The sequence below is a fragment of the Stenella coeruleoalba genome (assembly GCF_951394435.1).
Source record: "Stenella coeruleoalba genome assembly, chromosome: 15".
NCBI lineage: Eukaryota > Metazoa > Chordata > Mammalia > Artiodactyla > Delphinidae > Stenella > Stenella coeruleoalba.
In genome coordinates, this window is record NC_137161.1 from 23007107 (window position 1) to 23025420 (window position 18314).

At 51.4% G+C, this 18314-nt stretch overlaps 1 protein-coding gene across 19 annotated transcripts in view; it reads right to left on the minus strand.

Moving 5' to 3' along the window:
• Nucleotides 1-18314, minus strand: part of EPB41L1 (erythrocyte membrane protein band 4.1 like 1) — a 126672-nt gene that overhangs the window by 53118 nt on the left and 55240 nt on the right. For all 19 annotated transcript variants that reach the window (XM_079943954.1, XM_079943967.1, XM_079943966.1 and 16 more), the window contains 2 exons: nucleotides 2221-2411; nucleotides 1176-1340 (listed from right to left, as the gene is read on the minus strand). In XM_079943954.1, coding sequence (XP_079800080.1) covers nucleotides 1176-1340; nucleotides 2221-2397 — 342 coding nt within the window. In that variant the 5' untranslated portion in view covers nucleotides 2398-2411. The remainder of the gene's footprint in view (nucleotides 1-1175; nucleotides 1341-2220; nucleotides 2412-18314) is intronic.

Here is an 18314-nt window from a genome sequence, read left to right on the forward strand (position 1 = left end):
GTGAAGCAGTCACTACCCAAAGAGGCAGCGGACTCCAGGGAGCGGGTGAGGTCCCTGCAAGGTCTGGCTAGGTCACTGGGGACTGGCACCAGGCCTGAATGTGGGGAGCAGCTGGGAAACCAAGGGATTCCTGAGCCTGGAGGAGAGCTTCAGAGAGAGTGGCCTCAGCCAAACCCTTACGCTCTTCTAGGGTAGCTGAAACAGCACCTTGGGGCCACCATGGGCAGGAGGAAAGAGGGAGAAGATATCCCTTTGTTTTGCCCAGGAGTAGGCAAGATGTCCACCCTGCAACCTTTCTATGGAAGAAATAAACATTAAAAAAAAAAACAAAACCCAACCCGGCAAAGACGACAGAGCCAGCCTCCCAGGTCTCAGAAGTCGGTCCCTTAAGACCAGGGATCGGGGGAGAAAGGGAGGTGGGTCCTGTAACTCTCAGCAGTAAAGCCACCCTCTGGACTCTTCCATACATGTGGATGGGCCAGGAATGGTGCCTGGACCGGGGCAGAACCTCAAAGGGGGCGAGTGAGAGCTTAGAATTCAGGTGGGAGTTCCAGCCTGTACAGGAAAGGGAGATGCTACACGTGGGACCAGGAGGGCTGATCCCAGAGAGGAGGTGTCTGCCCAGCCACCCACTGTGGGCCAGAGCCATGCCACAGGGTGTCTCCACAGCCTGGGGGGGAGGGTCCTTCCAATGGGCCACCTCCCTATGCCTGGGGGACGCCTCACCATGGAAGCCTCGAGTGACCAGTTTGTCCTGGTGCCCTGGATAGGGTACTTCACAGGGAGAAGCCTTCTCCACACCCATTATATAAATGAAAATGATTCTGGTTGAAACCTCAGCGTCTGCTGGGTGAGATGAAAGAGCCCAGGTCCTACCAGGCTATAGATCAGCCCCAAAACGGTGACTCCTTGCCGAGGTACAGCCACCCTGATTCCTGGCACCAGCCCTGTGCCTCGCCTAACACTATCTGCAATGAGAAGAGCCTTCTGCGGGCCTCAGTGCCACCATCTGTGCAAAGGAGGGCTGGCCGGGTCATCTCCCCAGGACGCGGCAGTCGGTCCAGGCCTCCTTGAAGAGTGGATGCCCTCTGGCTTGGCCCAGGCTGCGTGCGCACAGAGGCCTGTCCTGGCTCTGAGGACGGTCGACCAAGGACGGGGCCTGTGGTGCTCCCTACCTCCACCTCACACTCATACTCAGAGGCATCGAGCAGAGTGACTCGGCAGACGGCACTCTTGTATTTCTTGGCAATCTTCTGGGGCGACTTCTGGGCCTTGCTGGGCGTGGTCCTCTCCGACAGGCCATCGGCCTCCCCGAAGTCCTTCTCCTCCATGTCTAGGCTCTACAGGTCCAACCAAGGGAAGGGTTTAGTCAGCGGGCTAGAAACCATAGCTTTGCGTCCAAATGAGATGCAATAAGGATGCAGCTGGGGCTCAGACAGACCCCAAAATGAGAGCCACTGCCCCCTAAGACCCCCCAGGTGACCACGGTCAATGGTGGGTGTGTGCAGGAAGAGAGCCAGAGCTTCTGCGTACAATGGGTGGGCTCATACGAGGGGTCCACTGCTCCCCTGCAGGCGGGAGCTGTCCTATCTGCTGAGAACAGTGCATGAGCGATCAGGACATGGCCTCCTCCTCCTCAGTCTGTCACTGGGTCTAGCATGGGGCTGGGACTGATCTAGTGGAGGGAAGGGAGGCCAGAGCCCTGCCCACTAGTCCTAACTCTGTCACTGACACCCTCAATGACCTTGGCCAAGTCCCTGCCCTCTCTGGTCCAGCTGTGAATTAGGGGAGGTGTGAATTCAATGGCCAGATGAACCCCCAAGTCCTCTGTCTCTTTTTAGGGTGATGAATTTTGCTCTGCAGTCACCCTGGGCTTGCCCCGCTAGAAAGGACAGCCTTGGGGGATAGGAAAATAAGGTTGAAAGAACACCGATTTTCAAAATCAGATCTAGATCTGACTTGCACTTCTGTCGCTTTATAGCAATGTGACTTTGGGTAACTCACTTCATCCTGCTGAGGCTCTGTTTCCCCAAGTGTAAAATGGGGAAATCAACAGTTACCTTCTTAGGTCTCAGAGAATTAATTATAGAAATGAACACTATGCCCCCTGCACAGTGCTTGGCATGTAATGGGTCAATAATACATCTCAGTTTCCCTGTTGCCTCCCTTCTGGAGGACTGGCTGGGCAGGAAGAGGGATCCCGTGCTCTCAGGCACACACCTGTTCGGCAGGCCGGGCGTCCTGATGGGGCGGATGCTTCTCATTGGAGTTGGCCTCGGGATGGCCGTGGCCTGCGGGGGTCACAGGGGTAGTAGCTGCAGCGGCTGCCTCAGGCTGCTGCGGGGCCTCCTCCTGAGCCTTCTTCACCTCAGAATCTGGGCCTGTCTCTGTTGTCATGGTGACCAGCACGCCTGCATTGGCACAAAGGAGAGAGCACGTGATGGGGGAGAGGGGCAGCAGTGGTACGACAGAACGGTGCGAGGGGCACAGGAACCACACGTGGCGAGAGACAGATGGAGACAAACGGACAAAAAGCCACAGAGAGAAGGAGGAGGGAGGGAGGGAGAGACAGAGGAAGTGAGGATGGGGACAGAGTCATGAGAAGTGAGGGCTCGGTGGCAACAGCCGAGGTCACAGACCCCCACCCACCCTTGTGCCATATAGCTCCTCAGGGACTCCAAGCTCTTGGCCCAGGTCTGGAATCAGGGTCCTTCCTAAGGGCGAGGAGAGTCTCTCCAGGGGACCCCACTCTGCCAAGAGCACCAGGGACAGTCAGTGACCACCTCCAGGCAGGCCCTTGGCCAGGCTGTCTCTCCCACTACAGCACCTGGCACACGGTAGCCCCTCAATCAATGTGGGATAAATGGAACTCAACCCAAAGAGCCCTGTGCTCCTGGCCTTTCCAGCCCTGACATCGGACAAGGCTCTCCATGCCCCAAGCCTCAATAATTCCTGCCCCCTGACTTCACAGGGATGCTGTCAGGATGTACTTAAAGGGATAACGCAGGAAGGTACTCTTAAAAAACGCATAGCCCTGATGATGTCAAAGTCAGGCGAACTGGACTCGGGCCCCACATCTGCCACAAATGGGCCGTTGGTTGGTCTCACTAGGACTCATCCAAAAAGCGAGGGACTTAGAAATTATCTCTGCAACCGATTATGCTTATCATTTCCCCCTCAGAGCAGGAAGTGAGGAGCTTTCAGAGAATCAAGGACCTGTTGCCCAGCTGCTCTTTGGAATAAGCAAATTGCAAAGAGAGAAAAGGAGCGAGAGAAAGAAAGAAAGGGAGAGAAAGAAAGAATGGCATGGCCCCATTTTTATATTAAAAAAAATACCAATAACCTCAACAATACATCTTTGTGTTTGTACACATGTAGTAAAAGATCTGAAAGGATAACCAAACTGTTAAGAGAGGTTAATAATTCAGAAGTAGATAGAGGACAAAGAGAGAGGGCGGGATAAGAGAGGGAGCTTCATTTGTTACTTCATACACTTTGGAATTACTTGTATAATTTAAAAAATACATCTATATATTTTTAACCCATGTTGTTTGTTTGTTTGTTTGTTTGTTTTTAGGAAGGCAAAAGCACCCATTTCTGACCCCCATTGATCAAAACAAACCTCTCAAAAAAAAAAGAAATTTGGAGCTAAAACCGGGTAACAGAGAAATGAGCAGGAACCCGCACCCCTGAGTCTAAAGCCTTCCTCCGAATCCATCATACTAAATGAGAAAGATTCAGATGAGACTTGGCAGGTCCCTCCCTCACCCCACCCACCATGGGGCCTTGGATGGGCAGTTAGACAGACAGACACAGGATTCACCCTGGGCTGTGCACATGCCCCAAGCCCCAGCCCCACGTTTCCTTTTTATTCTTCAGTTTCTCCCCCTGCCTTCCAGGGGCCACCAGCCCCACCCAAAGCAAGGGGCACTGGACAGAAAGTCAGGGGCCCTGAGCACCCCACTCAGCCACCCAACATCTCTAGGGCCCTAGAGGGGTCACGAGCATCCTCAATTCCCACCTCGTGGATAATGAGTGGAACACTTTGTAAGCTGGAGCTCATAGCACAGATGAGAGGGTCTGTTGTTACAGATGCCGCCGTTAAGAAGATGAGGAGGAAGGGAAGGTCTTGGTCCACATTGCCTCAACCCCACCCAAAAATGCTTTCCACTCACGTCATTACCCCGGGCTTTAAGGGTATAATTTAAAGCCATAGTTAAATAAAGGCTCTCTGTTGCTTATATGACACTAAGTGCTGACTCTGTGCCAGAGCTCAAAGCAAGAAGAGCTGCTCAGGGGGGCTCACAGCCTCATGGTGTCAAACTGAGACATAGCTGCCTGGCTCTGGCTTTCTTCTAAGCCCTCACTGGAGGATATCAGCCATAATGCTAGATAAGGCTTACAGGGAAGAGCCCTTAAAATAAATGCCTGCTTAATTTTGCTTCAAAAAAAAAAAAAAAAAAAAAAAACCAGAACCATAGACTAATCTGTACGTTTTGTGCTGGGAGAAGCAGAATCCACATGCCCCTCATGGGTCCAGGGAGCCCAGCGCATCTGCTCCCACCTCTGCCTCAGTCTGATTTCAGCCCGTACTCTCTGAACCTTCCCTGGGCCTGCATCATCTTGGAAATAGCCGGGAGAGTAATCTTAAATAAATATCCCAGGCTTTCACCACCCAGGTCTCTAGCAGAGGCTGCTGGCACGACTGCCTGGTGCTGGGAGAACCTCAGAGGAAAGGAGCTGGAAGCCTTCTGAGATAATTAGTCTTCTCCTCTTCTTTTACAGGTGAGACACAGAGAGCAAAAGAGGCTTGAGTGGGACTTCCCTGGTGGAACAGTGGTTAAGAATCCGCCTGCCAATGCAGGGTTTGAGCCCTGGTCCAGGAAGGTCCCACATGCCGTGGAGCAACTAATCTTGTGTGCCACAACTACTGAGCCTGCGCTCTAGAGCCTGTGAGCCACAACTACTGAGCCCATGTACCGCAACTACTGAAGCCCGAGCGCCTAGAGCCCATGCTCCGCAACAAGAGAAGCCACCACAATGAGAAGCCCGTGCACCGCAACGAAGAGTAGCCCCTCTCGCTGCAACTAGAGAAAGCCCACGCACAGCAACAAAGACCCAACGCAGCCAAAAATAAATAAATTAATTAATTAAAAAAAAAAAAATATATATATATCATGGAAGGGACTTCCCTGGTGGTCCAGTGGTTAAGAATCCACCTTTCAACGAAGGGGATGTGGGTTCAATACCTGGTTGGGGAACTAAGATCCCACATGCCGCGGGGCAACTAAGCCTGCGCCCTGCAGAGCCCGCACGCCACAACTGGAGAGCCCATGTGTCCCAACTGCTGAGCCCATGAGCTCTGGAGCCCGTGCGCCACAACTAGAGAGAAGCCCACGTGCTGCCATGAAATATCCCGTGTGCTGCAGCTAAGACCCGATGCAGCCAAATAAATAAATATATATATATATTTTTTAAATCATGGAATCATGGAAAATTTTCACCAGAGTGAGAAAGCATGATACACAACAGTTTGTACAGATTGACCCTAGTTTGATTAATGCACACATATAGTGCCAGAAATTTCAGCCAAGTATATTAACTATGGTTGCTTCTAGAAGGCAGGTCTACAAATCATTTTTTTCTTCTTTCTGTTTAACTGTAGTTCTCATTTTCTTCTACTATACTTGGAGATTTCTTGAATGATTTAAAAAAAACTAGAAGTTAAAAAATAAATTTTTCCAATGCACATGGCCTGGTATGACAGGATGAGAAAGGGATAAATAAAATCTGTTTAAATTCTAAAAAAAGTTATGAATTAAAAAGAAAAATCACATTATTATTTTTTAAACCTATGATGAGATCCTTCTGTATCTCACAAATCCAGGGATAACGGCATGGTTCTCTCACTGGGGCACAGAATGCGAGCCAAGAACCTGGCCTTGGCTTCTACCACAGCCAGTCACGTGGGCACGGTGCTGCCCAGGCCCAGGTCAGCACAGACTGATGGAGCCCGCTGTGCGGTCAAGCCGGCCAGGCACCGTAGGGGACCCGGAGGGACATGTGCTGGTTCCCGTGGAGCTCATCGCAACACGGGAGGATGATACTCACCCAGGATGTGACTTAGATTTGCCAGTGTACATTTCAGCCTCTAGAAGATTCTGGGACCTGGTGATCAGGAGTATGGCCTGGAGTTCCCAAAGAAGACTTAGAGGGTAGGGAGTGCAGGGTGAGGGAGTTAGGTTTTGAAAAAAGGGAGAATCTAGACAGGAGATGGCAGGGAGGGCATTTGGGCTGAGTCACTACGCGGGCAAACGCCCAGATGTGGGAATAAGTAGGGCTGTGCGGAGGACAAGGAGGAGCCTTGACATCCTGACTCCTTGGAACAAGAAGGCTATAAAGGTGAGCTCCACCCAGCCTGGCAGAAGGGACAGGCTGGAATCAGGGAGAAGGGAAGGAGTGCGGTGGGGGGATGGGGGCTGGCAGCTTTGCAAGAGTCAGAAGTGTTACTCTGCTGGAAAGGGTAAGACTCCCATTGCTGAGCCACTGCGGGCCAGGCCCAGCATCAGGGACCCCATACACAGTCATCTCCTGGACCCCTCCATGCAGGGCAGCAAGGCAGGGGGCAGACCCAGGTCAGTCAGACCTAGACACGGAGCCCGGCTCCACCACTAGCTCAGTCTGGGACCTTGGGCAAGAGACTTCACTCCTCTGAGCCTAGGTCACCTCACCTATAAAACAGAGATAGTCTTCCCTCCCTCTCAGGGGGGTGATGGAGATTCAGGAAAATAACATAAAGACGGCACCCAATAAAACAACCCTGAGAGGGTCCAGAATTACAAGCAGTAATGGGAAGCCAGAGTGGGGAGTGGTCTGCGAAGCAGGAGTTTAGAAGTGGCCACCCAGGGACTTCCTTGGTGGTCCAGTGGCAAGACTCCATGCTTCCACCGCAGGGGGCACGGGTTGAATCCCTGGTCGGGGAACTCAGATCCCACATGCTGCATGGTGCGGCCAGAAAAAAAACAAAAAAAAAGAAGTGCCCACCCAGAACAGATGGATAGAGGGAGACAGAGGCCGGCAAAGCCTAACTGATGACACTAACATATGAAAACCCAAATGCACAGGATTAGAAAAGGGAAAGGTCAGCCAGAGAGGTAAATTCTGACAGTGCCTGCGCCAGCCCTGTCTGGAAGAGAGGGGCCCAGTGAGGCCCAGCATGCTTGCCTGGCCCCCTCTGGGGCCAGCTCAGCAGGCTGTCAGCCTCTGATGCTCTTCAACATTGCAACCACTGGCTGGATCCCCGGGTTTGCCTTCCGGAGTCACTAAGCAGCCTTCAGACGCTGTGGCTTTCTGTCTCGGTGGCCTGAAGGGGGAGGGTGTCCTTGCCCAGAAGAGGCAACATCCACTTGGCTTGCAGTTGTACCTCTCATTAAAAATGAATCGACCGGTTTATACATCAAGCTGTCCCACCAGGGTTCGCATGACTCAGCATCTCTGAGCCCAGTAAATTGCATTTGTTCTTTTTCTCCATCCCCACTTCCGTCCAGGTCCAAGCCACTCTCAGCTCCTGCCTGCATGGCTGCCCTACCTCTTCCATGGCCTCCCTGTAGCCACTCGGGCCCTCTTAGGGTTTATTCTCCACAGAGCAGCCACAAGGATTTCTTCAAACCTCCATTGGATGCCCTCTTTAAAACCTCCAATGACCTCCCATCAAAATAAAACAGAAATTCTTTATCAAAGCTCCGAGTCCCTGCACACAGCCCCTGCTTCAGCTCCCACTACTTCCCCACCCCTATTGCCACCATCACTGTGATGACGGTGTCACACTGGCTTTCTGTCTGCACCTCAGCCACGCCAGGCTTGCCCCTGTCTTGGGGTTGCCCTTAATGGTCCCTCTGCAGGGACAGCGGACTTGTCCCCTGTCTCTTGACATCTCTCACCTTTCAGATCTCAATCTATGTGCTCCTTGACCACTCTGTCTAAAGTGGGTCCCTCCTTCTATTTTTTTTGGTTATAGCTGGTTTTTCAGTTTTGCTTTATTTTGTTTTTGCCATTTTAACCATTTTAACCACTTTTAAGTGTAACAATTCAGGGGCATTAATTACATTCACAATGTTGTACAACAACCACTGCCACCTATTTCCAAAATTTTTCATCGCCCCTCAAACAGAAACTCTGTTCCCATGAAGCAAGCATGCCGGGTTTGGTTTTTTCATAAGTTCACAAACGGAACTTATACTGATTGACTGACTGACTTATTTCTTTCTATTTCTCCTCTAGAATATAAACTCCACAAAGACAAAAATTTATCTGTCTCAGGAATTCCCTGGCGATCCAGTGGTTAGGACTCTGCGCTTCTACTGCAGGAGGCCTGAGTTTGATCTCTGGTCAGGGAACTAAGATCTCACAAGCTGTGCAGCGTGGCCCAAAAAAAAAAAAAAAAAAATTTATCTGTCTCATTTACCATTTTCCCCAGGGCTTAGCGCAGTTCTTAATAAATAACAACAATAAAGCTAACATTTATAGAGTTTGCTATTTACCAGGCACTGATCTAAGCATGTTACATCAATTAACTCATTTAATCTTCATAGTAACCTATAATAGGTACTCTTAACATCTCCATTTTACAAAAGAAGAAACTAAAGCACTGAGAAGTGACGTAACTTGCCCAAGATCACGCAGCCAGTAAATAGTGTCAGAATTCAAACCCAGGGAGTCTGGAGTCAGAGGGATGGGCAGATGGATAAATGGAAAAACACATGGGTGATGGGTGGATGGGACACCAATGAGACAAGTCTAGAGACCTGGGCTGCATTCACCTCGGGAGCCTTTCTGGCTACCAGCCAGCCAGCCTGTCCTGACAACTTATCAGACCTTACGCAGCTGACTTTTCCATCCAAACTCCTGATTATTTTCCTCCTGATTTTACTGATGAGGACACAGAGACCCAAAGAGGTCTACCGATTTGCCCAAGGTCATAAGGTGTGCCAAGTCTCTCTGGCTTCAAAGTCCATCCCACTACATGACATTTCAGCAGCCTCAGGGGGTTCGTGCTGAATAATTTCTCCCAGGGGTGAAGCTGGCTAAGGAAAAACTTCCCAAGATTGAAAGGCAAATACACTTGGAAGAGCTGAATTCAAAATCGGGACCACTGTTTCTTGTTTCAGTTCTGCCACTTCCTATCTGATGGGCCTTGGGTGAGTCACTTCCCCTTTCTGAGCATCAGTTTCCCCATTTGTCAAATAAGGACGAGAGCTCCTGTCCTCCCACTTCAGAGCAGGGCTGTGTAGAGCAAGGATGTTTCAGAGAACAAAAGGACTTTGAAACACAAAAGTTACAGTCACGCTAAAGACAAGGGAGAGTATATCACAGATGTTTACGACATGTGTACCGGAAGTGTGTCTTTGCATACATACACGTAGCAATGAAACAGCATGGGGGCACACACAGCCACGAGTGCCCGTGGTCATGAACAATCACTCCCTAGCCAGGAAGGTTCTGTTCTAAAGCTGAGACACTGACGACTTCTACCCAGGTGTTTGTGGGAATGCTGAACCAGGTACGAACTAACGGTAGGAAGGAGTGGAGAGAGAAAGAAATGGACAGGGTGTGGAAAACACCAAAACAAAGAGAATGCTAGGCAGAAAGTGAGATTCTTCTGTTCTGAATGATGTTTTCAATGATCAGAGTTACCAGGATAATCCTTTCTTTGGGGGAAACCAGGGAGTACATCTTCCCCGTCCCCCTACAACCATCTCCTGGGCTGTTGGTCCTCATCTGCACCCCTAGAACCATGCCCTGCTCAAAGAAGCGGGAGGATGAGCCCTTGGACTACCCTTTGAACTCCCTTGCCTGCTAACCTCTGATTGCCTTTGGCCAATGGGAGTCACTGGCAGGAGGTCAGAGGGTGGAAGCAGAGAGGGACAGGGGTATATCTTCCCAACTGCCCTTCCTGTGGTTCTGGTGGTGGCTGAACCCCCCCCCCTCTGTGACAGCTCCTTGCTGAATTCTGGTAACACTATTCCCTCCCTCTGTTCATTCAGGCCAAAGGGAGGTAACAGCTTCTGTCACTGTGAGTTTGCGGGTACCCCTTGTGGGTTCCCTTAACCCTGCTCGCAGCTTTATTAACTTCTCCAAGTTGAAGCATCTGAGTGGAATTCTGTTTTCTGCCAGAATCTGACTGATACACCACCTGACCCTAAATAGATATACGAATTAGAGAGGGAGGGGAGGAGCAATTGGGAAGAGGCAGTCTAGTCTAGTGGTTAAGGATAAAATAGGAGGCTGGAGACCTTGAACACTCTCTTAACTTCCCTGTGACTCCGTGTCTTCATCTGTAAAATCATGATGATAATCTCACCCACTTCACAGGTTTACTATGAAAACAGAATCGGACCATGCCCGTAAAGCACTTACATGCCAAAACCCACAGTTAGTGCTCAAGAAATATTAGAAATTCTCATCTTGAGTTCTGAGTCTAAAGGCTCAAAGGTTAACAATACCATTCCCTTAGAGCAGGAATTTTGGGGGCTTTTTAAAGGGGGTTCTCTGTGTTACACAATTTTTCTACTATGAACATGTATTACTTAGGAGTCAGAAAAGAAAAAGAAAAGAATTAAAAGAAAAAACGCCGTGAGAGAGAGAGCCTACTCTCCTTCCCCTCTGGGGATGATGGTAATTGCCACCAGGATCTCCCCAGTACGGAACATTCACTTCCTTGAGTGACAATCTCCCGGTGGACATGAATGAAATGACCGCCTGTGAGGAGGGAGGAGGGGGACTGTGCCGCCCTACCAGCCGGTCCCCTAATGGAGTCAGAGGCGTGGAAACAGGAGCTGGGCCTGCAGTCATCCCCACTGATGCTCAGGTCCGCACACGGCAGTGGGGAGACGGCAATTTGTCAGAGGCCTGCGGTACCCACGGGCACCGCATTAAATAAAACCAAGCAACGTGAAGAGGCTGCCACCCGTCAGCACTGGCTTCTTGCCCAAAGGTTTCACGTGCCACCGCGGAGCCACAGACTGACGTGCAGTTGTAGGCCGGGGACCACATGCCCAGAACTGCAGAGTAACAGCATCAGAAAGGGGAAATGCCTCCCACTTGGACCACACTGAAGACTGCAAAGGCAGACAGAGATCTCCCTCTGGTGGGACATCCTCTGAGAGCTGGACAATGAGCTTCCAGGTTTCGTCTCCTGTGAGCTCCACAAGGGTCACCCGAGATAGGTAGGTTTATTCCCCAGGCAGGCTCAGCTGGCCAAGGTCACACAACTACTCAGTTTGAGTAGAGCCAGGATGTGGACCCAGGTCTGCTGACTCACAGCCCCATGCCCTTCCCCCTCGATCCTGCTACACCCCACCACCTCCGACTTGCTGTCAACCACGTAACCAAAGCTACCGTTGCTCTGGATGTAGAAATAATAACAGCAGTATCAACCTCTCCCACATGCAGGGTGCTTTACAATCTAAAAGATCCGTTTATTGTCATCATTCGCTTGGACCTCACCAATCAGCAGTTGGTGAGAGGGAGCACGGAGCTGAAGTTACAAACATGGGCTTTGGAGCAGTGTCCTTGCCTCCTCGGGTTCCGGGCTCCGCTGAGAAGGGAGGCGAGGAGGGGAAAGAAGACGGGAGAAGCAGCAGACCTTCCTTGGCAACGCTTCGTGATCTCGCAGTTTCTGAATCTCTCTCACTTGATTTTGTTTAAACACTAGGAAATTTCATTGTCAGCGTTATTCCGAATAGAGTAAAATTGGAAACAACTTTACATGTCCATCAACCCCCTGTTGATGGCCAAATGAACTAGGATTTATCCATTGAAAAATGAATTACAGAGGCTTCCCTGGTGGCGCAATGGTTAGGAATCCGCCTGCCAATGCAGGGGACAGGGGTTCAAGCCCTGGTCCGGGAGGATCTCACATGACGCGGAGCAACTAAGCCAGTACACCACAACTACTGAGCCTGCGCTCTAGAGCCCACAAGCCACAACAACTGAGCCCACAAGCCACGACTACTGAGCTCACGTGCCACAAATACGGAAGCCCTCAGGCCTAGAGCCCGAGCTCCGCAACAAGAGAAGCTACCGCAATGAGAAGCCCGCACACTACAAAGAAGAGTGGCCCCTGCTTGCCGCAGCTTGGGAGAGCCTGCATGCAGCAACGAAGACCCAACACAGCCAAAAATACATTCATTAATTAATTAATTTAAAAAAAAAGAAAAATGAATTACAAAAGTATTACATATCTATTGTGAACATTTTTGAGATGGATTTCATATACATTGACAGGGAAAGATGTCAGCCTATAGAATGAAAAAATGTACATTGTAAAACCATAATGCAAGCTATGGTCCCATTCTGGTTTGTATGTTTATGTAGGCATAGAAAAAAATTCCGGAAGGACCCGCATCACACTGTTATCATTGGCTACTTCTGGAGAAAAGGATTTTGGTTGGGGAGCCACGGAGAGAATATGCTTCTGAATTATTAGGATTCTTCACATAAATCTTTTGTAATTAAAATGAAAGAAAAAGGGGGCTTCCCTGGTGGCGCAGTGGTTGAGAATCCTCCTGCCAATGAAGGGGACATGGGTTCGAGCCCTGGTCTGGGAAGATCCCACATGCCGTGGAGCAACTAAGCCCGTGCGCCACGACTACTAAGCCTGCACTCTAGAGCCCACGAGCCACAACTACTGAAGCCCGTGCGCCTAGAGGCCGTGCTCCACAAGAGAAGCCATCGTGATGAGAAGCCCGCGCACCGCAATGAAGAGTAGCCCCTGCTCGCCGCAACTACAGAACACAACTAGAGAAAGCCCACGCACAGCAACAAAGACCCGACGCAGCCAAAAATAAATAAATTTATAAAAGTGGAAATGTGGCCTTAAATTCTGGTTTAAAAAAGAAAGAAAAAGTAAATATAATATTTTTTAAAAAAAAGGTTTGTTTGGATCAGTCATTTACTTCCCACAGTACCTGCTGTAATGCCATTCCTGCCTGTTCTCTTCCAATCTGTATCTATGGTCAGACCTAATTTTATACCACTTTAATCTGAGTGCTCATAGTTTTATGGGTTTCTTTCTATTTAACATTCGTTGTATCAGAGGGACTTCCCTGGCGGTCCAGTGGTTAAGACTCCATTCCACTGCAGGGGGCACAGGTTCGATCCCTGGTCGGGGAACTAAGATCCCGCATGCTACATGGCGTGGCCAAAACAAACAAACAAAAAACAAAAAACTTTAATTGCATCAGAAATAGTTCCACATTATTATATCATCATTATTACACAGCTAACATTCGTGGGTGCTTCACTGTATGCTAGAATGTGCTAGAATTCCCATGCTAAGAATTTTACATGCCTAAACCTAAAATCACTTAGTCTTCACGACAAGCTTAAAAGCAGGTACTTGGACAATCCATATTACAGATGAGGAAACTGAGGCTTAAGAAGATGAACTGATTTGCCAAGACCTCACAGTCAGTAAGGACAGAAACTAGACTTAAACCCTGGTCTGTCCACAGTCCTCGCTGCAAACCTCTCCATCCTACTCCCCTCCCAGGTACTGAGTGGTGAGTGAGAAGAATGCAGCAAGTAGAGATGAGGAGACCCAGGTCCTGGGTCTTCCTACTTGCATGACCTTGGACAAGTCACTTCCCCTCTGCTTTGTCCACTCAATCAATTCTTTCACCAGACAAGCATTTGCAAATCACTTAGCCACACGCCGAAGACAGAACAATGAAGAAAACATGAACGCTGCCCTCAAAGAGATGAGAGCCTAGCCTGAATCTCTTCATGCACGGGAAGGCTCTAACCTCCGTCCCACCTCTGTCACAGGGACATGAAATGAAATGAAGAAAGGATGCAAAGGAGCTTCACAAGTGCACAACTCCATAAGTATTTCTGTGACTGTTCACGGCTGCATATTATTTTATCCACTGGATGTTCCCAAACGTTCTCAATCATCTTCCTGTTGTCGGGCACTTAGTCCCAATTTGCTACTATTATGGGAGAAGTCTGATGGGGATTCATCCAAAGGAAATTATGCAAAAAGAAAAAAAAAAACACCAGATGCACAAAGACGCTGCACAACCTTTGGAATGACTGAAGGGAGACCAGTCCTTCATCTTAAACTCATGAGGCTGCAAACCAAATGCATGACCCCCACCCCAACCTGCTCCTCCCCCAACCACTCCAGGGGACATCTCAGTGCGGTTTCCACCTTCCTTCCTCGCCAGCCCTCAAGGTCCACAGTGCAGATTTTTTTTTTTTGCGAGGGGGGTGTTACGCGGGCCTCTCACTGCTGTGGCCTCTCCCGTTGCGGAGCACAGGCTCCGGACGCGCAGGCGCAGCGGCCATGGCTCACGGGCCCAGCCGCTCCGTGGCATGTGGGATCCTCCCGGACCGAGGCACGAACCCGTGTCCCCTGCATCGGCAGGCGGACTCTCAACCACTCACTGCGCCACCAGAGAAGCCCCACAGTGCAGATGTTTTTCCTGCAAGGCCGAGCCCACCCGTTACTTATGGTCCTTACAGTCGCCAAAGGGACCTTCCCAGACATGGTTCTGTCATGCCCCAAACGCGTGCCCCAATGCAGACCAAACACCCGCAAAGGTTCCGGCAGCCTCCAGGCTCCTTGTCAAGTGGAAACACCTGTGTCTGACATTTGAGCGAGACTAAAGGAGGAGGGAACTGATGTTAGCTGTGCCCCTGTGGTGTGCCAGCACTGCTCTAGGTCCTTTATGTAACAACCCTAATGTGGTCTCAATCAGATAGGTGTGTTTGTCCACATTTGACAGATGAGGAAGCGGAGGCTCAGATCAGCTAAGTGATAGCCCGAGGGCACGTGGCTAGTACACAGTGGAGCTGGGACTAGAACTCAGGTCCCGCAGATTCCAGAGCTTTGACAAAGACCCAAACACAAGCTGACTCTGAGTCACCTCCCAGCACCCCCCAGCTCCCTGCACCATCTCCTGCATGCACACCAGACTGCCCATTCTTCAAAGACACCCCTATTTCCCTCCCCTCTGATCCAGGGGAGTGGGTGCCCTTACCCCCACAGCTATCAAAATTCCACTTGGCCTTTGGTGCCCAGCACAAAGGCCCCAATCTCCTTGAAGCCTCCCCTGATCACCAGAATAGGAATCCACGCTGAGATAGGCCATAGGACCTCCTTTACCTCCCCTGTGTCATGTCCGTGTCTCTCTAGGCTAGACTGGGAGACCCTTGAGGAGAGGATGCTTCCCCAGAGGCCATATACGACCTGCAGGAGGTACTCAGGGAATATTTTTCAAATTGAACAAAACTGAGTATGACCTCTGAGAAGAAACTGTGGGCAGCTCACATTGCCATCAGGAATGTGGCTCTGACTCACACTGCCTAGATTTGAATCCTGGCTCCCCAACGACCGACCGAGCTGTGTGACCTTGAGCAACTGTCTTTTCTTGGCTAAGCCTCAGTTCCCTCAATCTGTAAAATGGGAGGAAGAAGAATTCCTACCTCAAAGGGTTTTGGAAGATTGTATGAGTTAAGCCCTTAAAGCAGGTGCCTGGCATGTAGTAAGTGCTCGATAAATGTTGGCTGCGACTATTCTTACCCACAAGCCTCCCGCCCACAAAGGAAGCAGTGCCAGCGTGCTCCCACCCCCACCGGCCCACCCACGCTCCGTCCCCTCCCCTCAGGGCCTCCTCTTCACAGTCCCAGCTGGTGCCCCTGCATTCCCTCCCTTGCATTTTCTGGTCACTGGGTTCCTATCAAATGTGGCAGGGGTGAGTGTCAGGGCCAACCAGCCTCAGAGCCAACCAGTCTTCCCTCGTAGCCAATGGGAGCAGGGAGTCCACAGCATTCCCCACTTCCGGGGGATCCTGGCCAGGAAGCAGAAAGCCACAGCCAACCCCTCTCTCAGGCTCCCAGCCAGTACCTCTCTGCCCCCATCCCTCAGGACCACAGGAGCACTCGGGCCACAGAGCCGCCCTTGCCTCGCAAGATCCAACACGTAGACCTCTCCACCTGGACCAGCCCTGGCACATCAGGTGTCTGGCTCTGCTGGACACCGGCCTGGTATTCCCAGACACTGCCCCAGGTACAATGCCATGGTAGAGAGAGGGGTTCTGGACTCAACCACCCACTTTCCAGCTGTGTAACCTCAGGCAGGTAACTTGATCTCTCTGAGCCTTAGTTACTCATCTGTAAAAAGAAGATAATAATAGCACCTACTTGTCAGGGTTGCTGTGAGGTAATGCAAAGCATTTACTGTCCCAGTGCATGGCATACAGTAAGTGCTCAATAAATGTCCTCACACTGATTGTGTAATCATTGGTATTACTCCAGATAAAAATTATTATCCTTTTTTTTTTTTTTTTTTTGCGGTACGTGGGCCTCTCACTGTTGTGGCCTCTCCCGTTGTGGAGCACAGGCTCCGGACGCGCAGTCTCAGCGGCCATGGCTCACGGGCGAAGCCGCTCCGCGGCATGTGGGATCTTCCCGGACCGGGGCACGAACCCGTGTCCCCCGCATCGGCAGGCGGACTCTCAACCACTGCGCCACCAGGGAAGCCCCTATTATCCTTTTTTTATAAATGGGGACACAGAAGCCCAAGAGGCTCACAAGGACACCCATGCTGGAGCAAACACAGAGGCACCTCCTACCTCAGCCGGCCTAGTCAGGAGACCCTCTCTACTGCCCCCGCATGCTCAGACCCAGAACTTGCCTGGGCACCAGCATCCTCTTGGCTCTGCATCCTCCCAAGAGGGACCAGGGCTACCAGCCGCCTATGCCTCAGCCCTGGCCCATTATCTGTGAGGCAGCCTGACCTTTCTTTCCTTCTCACCTTTTGGGGGCAAGGGCTGGGAGACCAATGGAAGGCACCTCCTAAGAGGCAGACTCAGGCTCCAGGCTACAATGCCCAGCCCATCAGAGTCCTGCGTATGGAACAGCCGCAGCAGCACAGAAGCAGGCATTTGGGCTGCAAAAACCCCAAACCAGTTAGAAGAGCTGGGTACGTTAGTGCTGGCTCTCTCACCCAGTTGCCTGTGACCTTGGACAAGTCATTCTTCCTCTCTAGGCCTCATTCAACGTTTCAATATTTACTGAGTGAGGACTACAGGACCAAGTATTCCACTCATGACGGTTCTGGGAAGCAGTCCTCCATGAAGCTCACAGACCTGGGCCCAGGGAATGGCCATGTGGCCCAGGAAGGGTTTAATAGGAATCATGCCCCCTGCACTGATCTCCTTCTCCAGGATTGCCTTGAGGGGCCCCTCAAGGAACCATGCTCTGCACATACACAAATCTGGTACATGGGATCAGCAGGCAGGCATGACCTCAGACTGGCCAGCAGAAGCCAGCTTCATCTCTGCACGGAGCTGGCAGAGCCTCCCTGGGCCACAGTGGCTCAGAGAGGAGGCTGGCACAGGCCGCCACTGCCGCAGGCTCCATATGGAGGAATGGGTGGGCAGGCGGGCACACAGTCGCCTCTCTTCTCCACACCCTTGTCCGGGACAGGCAGCACCGCGATTCTTCCAGGAGCTTCTGAGGGCATCATTCGCGTCCCTAGCTCTCAACCTGGCCCAGCTGCTACTGAATCTGGAAGACTCCTAATGCTGGGAGGTGGCGGAGAGATAGAGCAGCTGAACCCCACAGGGCCTCAGAGAGGTCCTAAACCCAGCCCTCTTACACTCCCACCTCTGGGTGCAGAGGAGGCAGGAACACACGGCAGTGTCTCTCCCTCACCAATGCATTCTCAGAGCTCTGGGGGGGGAGGGGGGGGAGCTGGGAAGCAAGGACCACGGCCAGTGCCGCAAAGGAGACCAGTATCCTCAGAACTCTTTCCTCCTCCTTGTCCAGCCTCCTACGGTCCCCAGGGACCACCCCCAGCCATAGCCCTGCCAGACAGTGGCCTTAGGATCTGGTAAGTACCCTGATGGCTGTAGTCACTCGCCACCACAACCATGCCTGCCCCCAAGATCCCAGCCTCTTGGGGCCCTGGATGTCCCCAAGTGTGAAGGTGCCAGACACAACTGGGACCCACAAGTCCTCTCCCTCTAACGGGTAGGGGAAGCCTCTGGTCAGGACAACACCAGGCCAGAACCTCAGTGGTCCTAGGGCTAAGTTCTATCCCCCCAGCTTTGGGAGACTCGGAAGGGAGGTGGGATGGGAAGTGAGCCCCGAGTGGGGAAAGGACTGTAACCAGAGGGTGAGGGTGAGGGCGAGAGCTCCCCAGCACCCCAATCTTCAGCCAAGAGACTGTCCTGCAGCATCGGAAGCCTGGACGGAGATATCCGGAGCGCTCTCGGCCTCCACGGCGGCGGCAGGAGTGGTCTCGG